At 40.9% G+C, this 16,115-nt stretch overlaps 1 protein-coding gene across 6 annotated transcripts in view; it reads right to left on the reverse strand.

The window, feature by feature from the left end:
- Window positions 1-16,115, reverse strand: part of lifra (LIF receptor subunit alpha a) — a 183,980-nt gene that overhangs the window by 26,419 nt on the left and 141,446 nt on the right. For all 6 annotated transcript variants that reach the window (XM_060834282.1, XM_060834299.1, XM_060834318.1 and 3 more), the window contains exons 6-13: window positions 14,883-15,046; window positions 13,779-13,962; window positions 10,718-10,993; window positions 8,851-8,980; window positions 7,202-7,368; window positions 6,272-6,417; window positions 3,364-3,529; window positions 1,403-1,470 (exon numbers count right to left, since the gene is read on the reverse strand). In XM_060834282.1, the coding sequence (XP_060690265.1) occupies window positions 1,403-1,470; window positions 3,364-3,529; window positions 6,272-6,417; window positions 7,202-7,368; window positions 8,851-8,980; window positions 10,718-10,993; window positions 13,779-13,962; window positions 14,883-15,046 (1,301 nt within the window). The remainder of the gene's footprint in view (window positions 1-1,402; window positions 1,471-3,363; window positions 3,530-6,271; window positions 6,418-7,201; window positions 7,369-8,850; window positions 8,981-10,717; window positions 10,994-13,778; window positions 13,963-14,882; window positions 15,047-16,115) is intronic.

Raw genomic sequence — 16,115 nt, forward strand, 5'->3', positions numbered from 1 at the left:
GCTCCCCAATGGTCAGTGTTGATGCCACTGCTGTTACCACTAGATATAAATGACTTTGATCTTGGAATATGGTGTAAAATTTCAAAATTAGTCAATGTCACTAAACTTGGGAGTGGCAGCAAGAAATGATGATGATACAAATCAACTGCAATAGGTCATAGATAGCTTAGCAGAATGAGCAGACAAACAGAAGATGGAAATGAAAAAAAAAAATGAGAAAAGTGAAGTGACGCATTTTGGCAGACAGGATAGAATAGGCAATAGACACTTAATGGTGCAATTGTAAAGCGTGTGCAGGAACAAAGGGATCTAGAGGCACATTTGCAACTTTGGAAATAGCAGGACATAACAGGGGCAGTAAGCAAAGTGTGTGGGACCGAATACGAAATGAAGAATCTGGGTACAAAAGCAGAGAAGCAATGCTGAAATTTTATAAAGCTCAGGTTTGATCACAAATAGAGCACTGCATCCAGTTCTGTTCATCATACTTTAGGAAGGAGGTGAAAGTTCATAAGAGGGTGTAGAGGAGATTTCCCACAATAGTTTTGGGGATGGGAATCATTTTATGAACAAAGTTAGATTGGAAAAGCTGGGGTTTATTTTCCTCAAAGGCAAGGTATTTTAAAGGAGACCTGATAGGGGTGTACAACTTTAATGACATGTTGTGATAGAAGTCAGGGTCAGAAGTAGGCCATTTGGCCTTTTGAGCTCATGCTGCCATTCTACGTGATCATGGACGATCCTCTATCTCAATGCCATATTGCCACTTTATCTCCATACCCCTTAACGTCTTTAATACCTAAAAATCTATCAATCACTTCCTTAAATATAATCAGTGACCTTGCTCCACAACTTTCTGTAGAAGGAATTCCACAAGTTAACTATTGTCTGAGATTATAAGCATGAATCTTTTCTTATGCAGCAAGTGGTAATGACCTAGAGTTCACGATCCACAATGCTGAAATCAGAGAGGATCAATTGTAAGAAATTTATTGCTAATTTGAAGGAATTATATTTGTAGGGATAAAGGGATTCACAGTGAGGAATCGGGAATGATTACAATGGTCACTGGCAAGTCATTATGGAATTGATGCAGCAGATGGCTACTTTGTGTGACAAATATAGACTCTGTGGAGTGAAACACTTCAGGTCAATAACCTTTCTTCATTACTGATTCCAATGAAAGGTCAGCAACCTGAGAAGTCTCTCCACATATACTGCCTGACCTGCAGTTGCCAACTGAAAGGAGATCAATTACAGATGCTCCAGTTTTTCCATAGAACTGAAACAATTTAATCTCTAGTACACGGCACCCTCCTTCAGGCTTTAACATCCTCTCTAAAATTTCACATTTTGCCAGGACTTTGACCTCATCCTTATAATCACCATTTGTAGTCCTTACCTTCCAGTAAATCATCACCGTCCTGTTTGGCATAATCTTTCTCCAGACATTCAGGCTAGTTGATGGAGCTGTAATTAAAGGAATTTGAGAGATAAATGAGCATAGGAGGGAAAAAAAGCTTCGAATACTTTTATGAAATTGAAGGTATGTACTGTACCTTGGAGAGAGTGAGAATGCCATTCTGAACTGAAAGCTTACAGGCACCTGTGTCATATGACTGACTAGGTGGCAGTCTCAGAGTATACTGGAAAAATCAAAATGTGTAATACTTGGATGTGTAATGGATATCGGAGTTGGTTGGTGTTTTGACAGCAATTCAATTTTAACCATTTTAAATTATGTGTTGAGAATGTAGTGCTGGAAAAGCATAGCAGGTCAGGCAGTATCGATGTTTCAGGCATAAGCCCTTCATCAGGAAGGGCTAATGCCTGAAACATCAATTCTCCTGCTCCTCAGATGCTGCCTGACCTGCTGTACTTTTCCAGCACTACACTCCTTACTCTGAGCTCCAGAATCTGCAGTCCTCACTTTCTCCTAGTTGAAATTATGCCCCAGGATACTTTAACCGAATTGAGTTTGAATTTATTGTTTTGCCAACATCAAGCCAATGAGACAATCCAATGTTGGGGGATATAAAAAAAAAGGCAGACATTTTGAAAATCGGACAGAGCAACTGCCATCAACATAGATCCAAGAAATTAGGAAACATTCTCTATCAAAGGTACCTTTTCATATGAAACATATTCGCAGTAAAAGATAGACAACGACCGAGGGGGATCTTCAGCCAGAAGAAGACAGACATCAAAGATGATAGCCGTTGTGTGGTTTTGAAGTTAAGTTGTTGTAATTTTACTAAGTGTCTTACTGGAACAGTATATTGTTGTAGGCAGATAATAAGCAGTTAAGAGAAAGGGGGGCTTAGAGTTGAGAACAGATGTTGTTTAATATTCACTTTTAGAGTTAAAATAAATTGTTATTTTCTTGAAATATTGGAATTTGGGGAGTTCTCTGTCACGCACTTTTAACAGATTAAAGAACAAAATGGGTTTTTCTGGGCGTTTGATTTAATTAACAGAAGTATACACTGCTGTGTCGTAACAATACATAATCTGTCAACTTTCCAATATGTAAATATCTTGTTACTGTATTGTACCCCAAATGCATTTTATGGAATCAAGAACGTACTGTTGCCAATTTGTTGCTAAGTTTTAACCCAGATTGGAGTTTTAGAGCACAAGTTTATAGGCAAAAGTGCAAACTTCAAGCTGCACAGTCCAACCACCAAAACAGATAAAACTGAAAGCAGTATAGGCACAGTGCTATAAAACACATTTGTGTTTAATGTGTAAAATCACCTTTCATCTGAGGTGATTATAAACTTCTCTAGAATTTCCCTTGTGCTTTATTGCACTAATTTCAACTGTGGAAACATCACTGCTAACACATGATATTCCAAATCATATACACTAGGTCAGTTCTTTCTTTTTCCAACCCCAAGAGCATTTGATGGAACACTGCAGAGAGAACTCTATTCAATATCAAACTCTGTGCTGTACCTGTCCTGTCTGGATGTGCTTAATGGGAAGAGTATAGAGGACGTTTTACTCTATCTAAATCCAGAGCTGCACCTGACCTTGAGATGTCTGATGCAGACAGTTTCGAGGGAGCTTTACTCTGTATCTAACTCTGTGCTACACCCATCCTGGGAGTGTATGATGGGACAGTATTGACAGAGCTTTGCTGTGTCTAATTGATGCATTTCCTGTCCTGAGGATATATGATGGACATGATGCAATGGGAGTCTCTTTTATATACAATCGAGGCTATGAAGTATGCTTCTAAACGTTTGTTATCTGAAACAAAGTGCTCCATCCACAACATTACCATTCCTGCATGTAGAGTGTAGCTGGTCTTGAATAACACAGTCTTTGTACTAGTTTATTCTCCTCTTGGTTACTCACCAGCTTGTTCAGTTAGAAAATTTAGCAAATTGCTCCATTTACTCCACTTCCAAAAGTGCTGAGCAGAATAGCGAGCCTGAATGGAATATTGCGTATTAGGTCTTAAATTGTCCAATGTTACGATGTGTCTTGCATCCACTGGTCCTCCAGGCACAGAGTAATTATACTGTAATACAAAAATATTCATAGATTAGACATGGTGTCTATTACTCACCAATAACAAGACATGTCTGGAAAACTGGGTCTGCAATCTCTATAATTGCAAAGAATGAGGGGCAAATTCATTGAAACTTACAAAATGCTAAAAGGGATAAACACGATAAATGCAGGCAAAATACTTTCCCTGGCTAAGGAATCTTGAAGCAGGGGATACAATTTAAAAATAAAGAGATGCCATTTAGAGATGAGGAGAATTTCTGTCCCCTCAGAGGGCTGTGAACCTTTGGAATTCTCCAGCACAGACAGCTGTAGATCTATTTCAGTGTGTTTAAGAGACAGATCAATAGATTTCTGATTACCATGTCATACAGGTTTATAGAGATGGAATGAATAAAGATGTTATAGAGTTCTATCAGCCATAAATATCTGAATACTGCATGGCTGGGTAAGCTTGAATGAACTACTCCTGTACCTATAACTGGGAGGAAAAGACTGTGCTCTGCCAATCTGTGCAATAAGGGGAAATTCTTCTGGGGAAGAGAAACCAATATTTATGTGATGAACACCACTTGCAAGCCTCTGGCCTGAATTCCACAGATTTCCAAGTTGACATATCAGGAACTGCAAGATTGGCATACAGCAAATACCAAGCTCCTTAAACTTTCCCTGTTTTCAGCAGCCATGCCTCCCTACTACTGCCAAAACCCTACTCCATGTTTCCATAAAAAACACTTTTAGTTGCATACTCCGAACTGGCTTCAACCACAATTGTACCACCACACATACCTTTTCACACAGTTTACAACAGAATGACCCGGGTTAACAGCAATTGCTAAAACTGGTGGCACATATTAACAAGGAATAAACTAACAAACAAGACCCCGCCATTCATTCCTACTGGGATAGAATTGGTTCAACAATACCTGGGACTATGGTTTTGGCCTACATATTGTAAAAATAATCCAGCATTACTAAAAAAAAACAGTAGAAAAAGGATGCACCAGAACTGACAGTCTAAATGACATACTGAACAGAGGTCCTTCTCTCAGGAGGAGACTGCAGGGTAACCTCAAAGACATTTTTGAAGATTATGAAAGCCATAAAGATGACACCATTTGCAGGCTAGGTCTAGGGGCCACGACTGGAAAATGTGAGAGATATTTCGTTTCCTAGGGAGACTACAATGTGAAGCTCCCTACCAGAAGAGCAGTTGAACAGCAAATTTGTTTTTAAGAGCAAGTTAGACAAATAAATTAAAATACTATTGTTAATGTAATAAAATGCTACAAAGTCGGATATTGAAGCAGAAGGAGATACTAAGTCGGGACCAGTTTACTCAAAAAAGCAGATTTTCTTTTTAAAGAGTCTCAAAAGAGGAAAGCAAAGAGGCAGAAAGGAACAGTCAAACCCAGAACTTGGGGCATAAAAAAACGAAGGGGGGTTTAGTTTAGTTTAGTTTAGAGAACATGGTCAGTGTGGACTGGTTGGACTAAAGGGCCTGTTTCCATGTTGTATGATCATTTGGTCAGGAGAAAGTGAGGACTGCAGATGCTGTAGAGTCAGAATCGAAAAAAGTGTGGTGCTGGAAAAGTACAGCAGGTCAGGCAACATCAGCGGAGCAGGACAGCATTGACGTTGCCTGACCTTCTGTGAAAAAGTTGCCCCTGAGGTCTCTTTTATATCTTTCCCCTCAACCTAAACCTATGCCCTTTAGTTCTGGACTCCCTCATCCCAGAGAAAATACTTTGTCTATTTAACCTATCCATGTCCCTCATGATTTTATAAACCTCTATAAGGTCACCCCTCTGCCTCCGACGCCACAGGGAAAACAGCCCCAGCCTGTTCAGCCTCTCCCTATAGCTCAAATCCTCCAACCCTTGTAAATCTTTTCTGAACCCTTTCAAGTTTCACAACATCTTTCCGATGGGAAGGAAACCAGAATTGCACACCTAACCAATGTCCTGTAAGCTGCAACATGACCTCCCAACTTCTATAATTCAATACTCTGACCAATGAAGGAAAGCATACCAAATGCCTTCTTCACTACCCTATCTACCTGCGACTCCACTTTCACGGAGACATGAGCCTGCACACCAAGGTCTCTTGGTTCAGCAACACTCCCTAGAATCTTACCATTAAGTGTACAAGTCCTAATAAGATTTGCTTTCCCAAACTGCAGCACCTCTCACTTATCTAAATTAAACTCCATCTGCCACTTCTCAGCCCAGTGGCCCATCTGATCAAGATCCCATTGTAATCTGAGGTGACCTTCTTCGCTGTCTACAACACCTCCAATTTTGGTGTTATCTGCAAACTTACTAACTATACCTCTTACGTTCAGACCCAAATCATTTATATAAATGAAGAAAAGTAGTGGACCCAGCACTGATCCTTGTGGCACTCCACTGGTCAGTCCTCCACCACCACCCTCTGTCTTCTACCTTTCAGCCAGTTGTATCCAAATGGCCAGTTTTCTCTGTATTCCATGAGATCTAACCTTGCTAACCAGTCTCCTAATAACGAAGTAAAAATTGAAAATTGTGGGACTAAATTAGAAAATAGAGAAATAAAAAAAGGACAGAGAGAAATGACTTTTTTTAAAAAAAACAAATATTGGAAGACCCATCTCGAGTTAAATCTGAGCAGTGTTGTTTACAGGTCAGCAAGTCAGCCTCATAAGTTAGCGGCTTCAACAGAAAGAAAAATAAGCAAGACTAAAAAATTCCATGTTTTTGATGTAATTACTTACTGACATCTTGCTCCCCAAATGATCTCTTATGTCCATCTCACAGAGCAGTGAGATCCCTGTATAATCTACTGGATCTGACCAGGACACATTGATACTTCTTAATATTTTGGCTTCTTCACTCAGTTGGTGAGGGGCATAAGGGTGAACTGAAATAAAGATCAAAAATCATCAACTTAACCCCAAAGATTTTGTTCTCAAGCTTACTGACAAATATAAAGCTAGTGGCACTAAATAAAAAACTGAAGGAGCTGTGGACACTGGGAACATCAGGTTGATATCACAGTATTAATGACACTATTCAGGGCAAACAGAGAGCTGCTAGATGTCTGCCTGCATTCAATTAATAACCTTTCAGAACCACTGGTGTTTAATGGAAAGCTCAAAATATTGGGCTGCACACATACTTTCAGGCATACTGTTGTACATGAGCAGAAATTCTATTTAGTTTGTCAAATGAATAAGTATAAAATCAAGATTAGATTCCCTACAGTATGGAAGCAGGCCCTTAGGCCCAACAAGTTCACACCAACCCTCTGAAGAGTAACCCACTCAGACCATTCTCCTACCCTATATTTACTCCTGACTAATGCACCTAACAATGTGGGCAATTAGGCATGGCCAATTCACCTGACCTGCACGGCTTTGGATTGTGAGAGGAAACCAGAACACCTGGGAGGAAACCCACGCAGACATGGGCACAATGTGTAAACTCCACATGATAAACTTCTTGTATGAATGTGTCGAAATAACCTGTTGACAATGTCTGATCTAATACATGAAAAATGGGCAGTGACACAAACAATGAGAGGGCAATTGGCTTGTCCAGAAGCAAATTTAAAGTATGCAAACCGGCACCTGCTGGAATAAGCTGAAGGACAAGAGACGGAGCAGAAGCTTTAGGATAACGTTTATTATAGGCGATATACTTACACACACTGGTCACGTCCACTGTTATATGGGACTGAGCTTCCCCCAATGGATTTTTACCATGTACTGAAAGATTATAAACACCACTGCCATTTGAAATGGGAAAACCGCACCAGTAACGCGGGTAGATCTTTGAAGCTTCTTCACATGGTAAGGTGATCTCTGATGACCTAATAAATTAGAAATATTGGGTACAATGTGTGATCCCTGTTGCATAGCACTTGTTTTTTTTAAATAGTGTCTTCTACTAGCAGTTAATGGTTTCCACATTACATGTCTGGGAATTAAGTTAAAGTAATTTCACAGATTATAACATTTTTCACTGATTTTCCACTCGTAGGAATTTAGGGCAGCCAATCTCTGTCCTGCTGACCCCACAAACAGCAAATAGATAAATAACCAGATAACATGCTTTAGATGTGACTGCCCGAGGAGAAAAATAGCCTCGACTTTCAGAGAAGCCCCCCCAACAGCTCTAGTACGAATTGGTGTTATGTGATCATTTGCACCTACTTCAGGTGAGCAGCCAGTCTAGTTGCAAACACATTCCTTCACATAATACACAAAACTAACTGGTAAAACCTTGGAGCGACTCTGGAAGAATCAGTCACCTTGGCATTCTTGGGCTCAAAACTTATCATCAGTTCTGCTACAACGAGTGTTACTTCAACATGATTGAAGAATTTAGACCTTGATTTGTAGAAAGCAGACTTTCCTTACCTATATTGGCTATGACGTGTCTCCAGCCCCACTAATTTAAATGGCACTGCTATTATGCAATTTTCTTACAATGCGAGATGCACGAAAACGGAATTATTGCTTTATAACAGATTCGACTGTATTTGGAAGCAGTCCCCTAGCTCCCAAAGAAAAAAAAATCTGGCAGGATGGACCAAAGAAAAACTAACAAACTACAGAATACAGATTGAAATAACTGATCTTTCACCTGTGGGATCAGATGTCAAATCACATCCAAACAGGGTGGTGTGCATTTGCCTGTCAATCGATTTTACAGGCTATTTCAGCCTAATTGTCACCATGCATGGGAACAGCTTTACCAACCACAGAAAGGTCACAAGATGGAATAAGAGCAGGAAGGTTATGTTGAACTTGAATAAGACACTCAGTACAGCCTCAGCTGAAACGCTGCACCCAGTTCTGTGCAATGCATTTTGGGAAGTAATATTCACAAGAATATCTCGGTTCCAGAGATGAGGAATTTCAGTTACGAAGACAGTTCGGAAAAGTTGTGATTGTTCACCGTGCAGAAGGCATGGTTGAGAAATTTAACAGGGGCATTCAAAATCATGAGGGTCCAGGTAGCATACAGAAGGAGAAACCGTTCCTACCCATGAAAGACCAAGAGGAGGAGGACACAGATTTAAAACAATTGGCAAAACTAACAAAAGTAATGAGAAAAAGCATATTCATAAAAAGCGTAGTTAGGATCTGGAATGCACATCCCACTCAGTGTTATGGGGAAAAGGCTGGAGAATGGCATTCATTGAAATGCTCATTCAGAAAGCCACTGCAGACAGAGACAGACTGGTACGATAAAAGACCACACTCTGTCATAGGAGATACTATCCTGAGGTCCGACTCAGTTGGATGAACATAAATTCAAAACAAAACAGACACAGAAAGGAACTTACCTGTCGATGAGAGTATATATAGTCCGACGCTTAGAGACTAATGAAGTTGACCTCCCTGGTTCCCAAGTACAGTTTAGTGTTTTTAAGTCACGTGTTTCACAGCTGAGATTTCTTGGCAAATCAGGGGGATCTAAAAACACAAGTTCAAAGGTATTCATTCTATCTTGAGACAGATAGGTTCTGGATTAGTAAGGGGATCTAGGGTTACAGGAATATGGCAAGAGAAAGGGGTTGAGAAACATATCAGCCATGATCAAACAGTGGAGCAGAGTGATGGGCCAAATGGCCTAATTCTGCTCCTCTACCTTATTGTCTTGTGGAAAACCCCTGGATAAAGCCACTGCTGGCTCCGGCAATGACAACATGATTCCAAGATTTGTATTGTTACGACACGATGGCAAATCTTTTCTGTTAATTAAACCAAACACCCAAAAAAGATCGCCTCACCTCAATCTGTTAAAATCTAACTGCCAGAACTCCTAAATTCCACTATTTAAAGAAACTAGCATCAATTTATTTTCTAACTCTAAAAGTCAACAGTTAAATAAAACTACTCAAAAATCTAAGTCAACCCTTTCTCTTAAGTGCTGACTATCTGACTCTGAACTGAGGGTATTCTGGCTAAGTTAGCAAGTGATATGAAGATAGGTGGAGGGACAGGTAGCACTGAGGAGGCGGGGAGACTGCAGAAGGATTTGGACAGGTTAGGAGAGTGGGCGAAGAAGTGGCAGATGAACTTTGGGAGGAAAAATAGAGGCATGGACATTTTCTGAATGAAGAGAAAACGCAGAAATCTGAAGTGCAAACAGACTTGGGAGTCCTAGTCCAAGTTTCTCTTAAGGTAAACTTGCAGGTTGAGTCAGTAGTTAGGAAGGCAAATACAACGTTGCCATTCATTTCAAGAGGACTAGAATATAAAAGTAGGGATGTACTTCTTGAGGCTCTAGAAGGCTCTGGTCAGACCACATTTTAGAATATTGAGAGCAATTTTGGACTCCATACTTCAGGAAAGGTGTACTGGCTCTAGAACGGAACCAAAGGAGATTCACGAGAATGATCTCAGGAATGAAAGGCTTAACATATGAGGAATGTTTGAGGACTCTGGGACTGTACTCGATGGGAATTTAAAAGGACAAGGGGGGATCTGGTTGTAACTTTCAGAATACTGTGTGGCCTGGACAGAGTGGATGTTGGAAAGATGTTTCCATTGGCAAGAGAGACGAGGATCTGAGGGCACAGCTTTAGAGTAAAAGGAAGACCTTGTTGAATGGAAATAAGAAGAAACTTCTTTGGCAGAGAGTGATGAATCTATGGAATTCATTGCCACAGAAGGCTGTGGAGGTCAGGTCATTGAATATATTTAAAACAGATAGATAAGTTATTGATCGCCAAGGGGATCAAAGATTATAGGGAGAAAACGATAAAATAGTGTTGAAAAACCTATCAACCATGATTGAATGGTGGAGCAGAACTAGATGGGCCAAATGGCTTAATTTCTGCTTTTTGTCTTATGGTGTTATGGGTAACCATGAGAATTCTAACAATATTGGGCTTCATCCTTTCAGCACCATTATCCAGCGAAGTAAGTTTACCACATTTGAAACGTACATCCATCAAAACAATGCCAATGATCAAAAGCAATCATATCCATCATTCAACACTACATACATTATTTATGATCATATAGTTTTACAGGGGCTACAGTGCATTGGTATTGCATAGTGTGCACTGCACGAGCAGTGCAGTGAGAGGATATCAAGGTACACTGGATCACACAGACATTAGTGTCCAACATTCAGCTCAAGCACAAATACAAAAATCAAGACCAACCAAAGATATTTGTCATTTATACTTCCGCAATACTTACAGCCAATAAATATGACTGCTCCTTCGTACTCCTTCTTGTTTATAATGCAAAGAACGTTTGTTCCAGATTCTATCGAGGGGGTGACATTCTGGACCTTGATAGCCTGGCTCCTGCCACTTAATTCAATAACTGATGCATTCAAGTCACTAAACAAAAATTCATCAATTTTTTTTCCTTGACCAGCTACACAACAAAATGTCATGCTGGATCCTGCTTTAAGAACAGTACCATCCACGGGATAGACTTGACCCTTGGTTTGGTTAAATGTATCTAGCCCTGGAAAAGAGAAAGAAAAATATTTCTTACAAATAAAACCAGAAATGTTCAAAACATTCAGCTCTGGCAGCATTTGCAGGGGTTAAAAACAATGCTGACATTTCAGGCCAATAGGCTTCCATCCGAACTTATTACAACTTTGGCTGACATGGCACGTTTCACCTAACAAACTGAGTAAAAGGTCTTTGACTTAAGATGATAATAAGGACTGCAGATGCTGGAGAATCAGTCAATAAAGTGTGGTGCTGGAAAAGGCACAGCAAGTCAGGCAGCATCTGAGGAGCTAGAGTGGGGTTATGCCCAAAATGTCGACTTCTTGCTCAGATTGCTGCCTGGTCTGCTGTACCTTTTCCAGTGCCACACTATTGACTTTGACCTAACAAACATGCAAAGAATATGACGTGACCAGAAAGCAGATCACGTACGGAAGGAATGAGACTGCTGGTAAAGGTATTCACTGCTGATCTTCACCGTGACCAAACAGTCACACATCTGTTTAATGGTGAACTCACTGGAGAGGCCAAGTGATGTGTCCACACCCTCTTTCGAAGTCACAAGTTCATCAATTGTTCAAAAAATATTTGATGGTAGCATAAATCCTAGTCTCAGCTCATCTCCCCAACCCTCTTTTGCCCACTCTCCAGCTCGCCAAGACCGAGCACCCAAGAAGGTGGAGGAGCTAGCAGAAGGAGAAAGTGAAAGAGGAGAAGAGAAGAATAAGGTGGCATGGTCTGGAAAAGTGGGGGAGGAGGCTGTCAGGGGAAGGAGAAAGACAGAACAGGGATAAGAGAAGGGGTGGAGACAGAAGTGCATGCAGAAATTGGAGGAGGACAGAAACTGTGATATGGAGTGAAGATTGATATGAAAGAGTGGAGAGTGAGGAAATAGGAGCAAGATGTGGAAAGAGAGTGGTAGCTAAGGAAGGAGACAAAGAGGAGAAATAGTGACAGAATGCAGCAGAATAGCAAACTAAAGTTATGTGTAGAAAACAGTTCCATCACATATTGTCTTGGTATGAAGGGTGGAAAAGCATGTCCTCATGGAAAGTAGAACATTGAAAAATGTACAAAGGACAACAATTTTTTTTTTAAATCCACTCCTGCGATGTGGACTTCACTAGGTAGGCCACCATTTACTGTCCATTCTGACTTGCCCTTGAGAAGGGAGTGGTGAGCGACCTTCTTGAACCCCAGCAGTACATGTGCTGCAGATCGATCCATAATACACTCGGAGAGAATTCCAAGATTTTGACCCAACGACAATTAAGGGAAAGCAAGATATTTCCAAGACAGGAATTCAAGTTGCTTTGATGGGAACGTTGATGGTGAATTTCTGCAGTACACTGTATAGATGGCACACAGAGCTGCTACTCAGCCTCAGTGGTGGGGGGAGTGGATGTGGTGCCAAACAAGTGGGATGCTTTGTCCTGGATGACGTCAAGCCTCTTGAGCATTGTTGGAGCTACACTCATGCAGGCAAGAGAAGAGCATCCCATCACACTCCTGATTCGTGCGTTCTATATGGTCAACAGGCTTAGAAGACGGAGGAGGTGAGTTAGTCGCTACAGGATTCCTTATTTGACTTGATATTGTATTGACTGTATTTAAATGGCCAGTCCAGTCGAGTTTATGGTCAAGGTAAATCCCACGATGTTGACAGTGGAGATCTAGTGACATCACTGAATGTCAAGAGGGTTTGACTGTCTCTTATTGGAGCTAGTCATTACCTGGTATTTGTGTGACATTATTGTTACTTGCCACTTCTCAACTGACGCCTGGATATTCTCCATGTTTCACTGCATTTGGACATGGGCTGTTCCAATAAGTGAGTGAGTTGGGGTGTGGGCGGGACCGGGAAGAGTAGTGATGTTCTTCCCTCCCAACAGCTGCTCCTTAAGGATTAAAATATTGAGTAAGAACTACAGAATTATGAGCTCAGAATTCCTCATAAAATCAGCATGCCACAGGTGAAGACATCCCAGAACTTGGTACCAAGATGCTGATTGATGGAGTTGGAGAACAATTAGATGAGTGAAGATTTCTGAAGTCTGCAAGTTGAGAATGAGATGTAGGTACATAGTCTATCATCAGGTGCAGAAAAACACTAATTTGCTGTTTAGTCTTGGTTTTGCACTAAATTTCAGGAAATTGTACTTATGGGCCCACTAATATAATTTGTTGTACTGCTCCAAGTAACAGGGAGTGCAAGTCTCTGATAGGCAATTGACAAAAAATGGCACTGTGGTTAGCACAGCTGTCTCAGTGCCAGGGATCCAGGTTCAATTCCAGCCTCTGGCAACGTTTTGTGTGCAGTTTACATATTCTCTGTGCGTGTTTCCTCCAGGTGCTCTAGTTTCCTCCCAAAATTCAAAAGACGTGCAGGCTAGGTGGACTAACCACGGGAAATGCAGGGTTTACAGGGATAGGGTAGGGGCATTGGTCTAAGTGGGTGCTCTTTGGAAGGTTAAGGTAGACTCAATAGGCCAAATGGCCTGCTTCACACTGTAGGGATTCTATGAAAACTCTCAGACAGCACCTCCAATGAAAACTAAAATATGATGCAACACCCCTAGGATTATTTGAACAATGTCACATAATTTACTGTATATTAAATGAGTTCATGATCTCTCTCATGGTCCAATTTATATGCCATGTATGACCGACCACATTACGAAGATTCACACCATATCACTTAGTATCACTTTGTCAGTGAAGGTTTTTTTGAATATATGGATGAGATTCAGTCAAACTATTTCAACATCCCAGGAAGGTAATGTGGAACTCACCTTCAAGTGTTAAGACTAGACTCCAGTCACTCCAAGCTTTGACACCAGAAAATAGGATTTCACTCTCGCCACTAATAGCACGGATCCTCACAGAGTGTGCTGTGCACTGGAGAGGCATATCTGATGTCCAATTGAACTGCAAGATCCTGTCCCGGGAAAAGTCCAGAGCACTACTGTAATTCCCCTGCAAAAATAATCCTTTTTCAAAAAAATGTGGAAAGGATCTTTCTATAATATTAAATCAAATCGATCTGAGATGGTAGAAAAAGAGAAACTACATTTGGTGAATTGGGCAATCTCAGACGAGGGAACATAACCTAAAAATTACAGCCAGATGTTATTGGATACCCTCTTGAGCAGAAATTGACTGCCACAACTCATACTATTCCTTGTGGCGAAAGTGAGTACTGCAGATGCTGGAGATTAGAGGCAAGATGAGAGTGGTGGTGGAAAAGCACAGCAGGTCAGGCAGCACCCGAGAAGCAGGAAAATCAAGATTTCAGGCAAAAGCCCTTCATCATTCAGCTTTTGTCCGAAACTTCGATTCTCCTGCTCCCTCGGATGCTGCTTGACCTGCTGCGCTTTTCCAGCACAACTCTAATCTTGATACTCTTCTTTGATAATATTCCATGAAGTTGTCTTTGAAGTGTTAAGTGGTTTGAGATTCAGAATGTTGACAGCAAATTAGCTGACCTGTTAATTCAGCAATTTGGGCACTTTAGTTTGCTTCAGTACCCCAAGTCAGGAAAAGCAAGACAAAGCAAATCAAGAGTCTCTTTGAATGGCAGACTGGGCTCCAAGTTCTGTTTCTCAGTCTTCTGATCCAGTTCCCACAACCTACACATATGTAGATTTCAGGCTCAGCTGAGATACCTGCACATGGTCAAATATTTTCAGTGTGCACACAGACTCGATTTACGAAGTACACTCTACCACAGGCTAGTTCTGACATGACATGAGAAGAGAAAGCTGAAAACCAGAGGTATTCTCAGGTGAAGACCAGAATAAAATGCTTGGCTGCAAGAATCCTTCACCAAAGTTTCTGAAATCATAGTCCAATAATTGACATCAATTGCCCACATGTGATTTCATAATTTCACTTACCTTCCAGACCTCTCGCATTGTGTGTGTGTGGATGATTTGGATTTCGAACATCAGTTTTAAACCCAGACCATATTTTGTACCACCTTCATTCCATTCCACAGTTAACTGGAAGTCAGTTAGACCTTTAAACACCCTGAGGAGTTCTGGTGTGTAAGGTTGAAATACTGAAACGTAAAAAAGATTGAAAATAATCATGCCTCACAAATTGGTTAAGAGTTCTTTGATGAAGTGATGAGAGCAGGGCGGTAGATGTAGTCTACACGGATTTCACTAAGGCCTTTGATAAGGTTTCACATCATAAGGTGCTCTGGAAGGTTAGCTCATACAGAATTCATCCAGCAGGAGCTGGCTAATTAGATACACAATTGGCTTGATGGTAGAAAGCAGAGGGTAACAGTGGGAGGACATTTGTTAGACTGAAGGCATGTGACTAGTGGTGTGCCTCAGGGATCAGTGCTAGGCCCATTGCTGTTTGTTATCTGCATGAATAATTTGGATGAGCATATATAAGGCATGATTAGTAAGTTTGCAGAAGACACTAAAATAGGCGGCATCACGGACAGTGAGGAAGGTTATCAGAAATTGCAGCAGGACCTTGATCAGCTGGGGAAGTGGGTGAGAAACGGCAAGTGGGCCGAGAAATGGCAAGTGGATTTAATATAGATAAGTGCGAGGAATTGTATTTTGGAAAGTCAAATCAAGGTAGAAGTTTCATGGTTAATGGCAGGGCCTTAAGGATTGTAGTAGAACAGTGGGACTTTAGAGTTCAGGTGCACAGTTCTCTGAAAGTGGAGTCAAAGGTAGACAGAGCAGTTAAGTTGGTTTTTGGCACACTGGCCTTCATTAGTCAGGGCGCTGAGTATAGAAATTGGGAAGTTACGTTGCAGTTTTACAGGACATTGGTGAGGCCACCCTTGGAGTATTGTGTTCAGTTCTGGTTATCTTGCTATAGGAAGGATGCTATTAAACTAGAAAGAATGTAGAAGAAATTTACAAATATGTTGCCAGGACTCAACAGAGTTATAGGAAGAGATTGCAGAAGCTAGGACTTTTTTCTTTACTGCATAGGCCACTGATGGGGAATCTTATAGAAGTATGTAAGATCATGAGAGACATGGATAGGGTGAATGTAATCAGTCTTTTTCCCAAGGTTGGGGAATCAAGGGCTAGAGGGCATCAGTTTAAGCTAAGAGCGGAAAGAATTAAAGGGAACCTGAGGGGCAACTCTTTTTT

Source organism: Hemiscyllium ocellatum, chromosome 2 (assembly GCF_020745735.1).
Source record: "Hemiscyllium ocellatum isolate sHemOce1 chromosome 2, sHemOce1.pat.X.cur, whole genome shotgun sequence".
NCBI classification, from domain to species: domain Eukaryota; kingdom Metazoa; phylum Chordata; class Chondrichthyes; order Orectolobiformes; family Hemiscylliidae; genus Hemiscyllium; species Hemiscyllium ocellatum.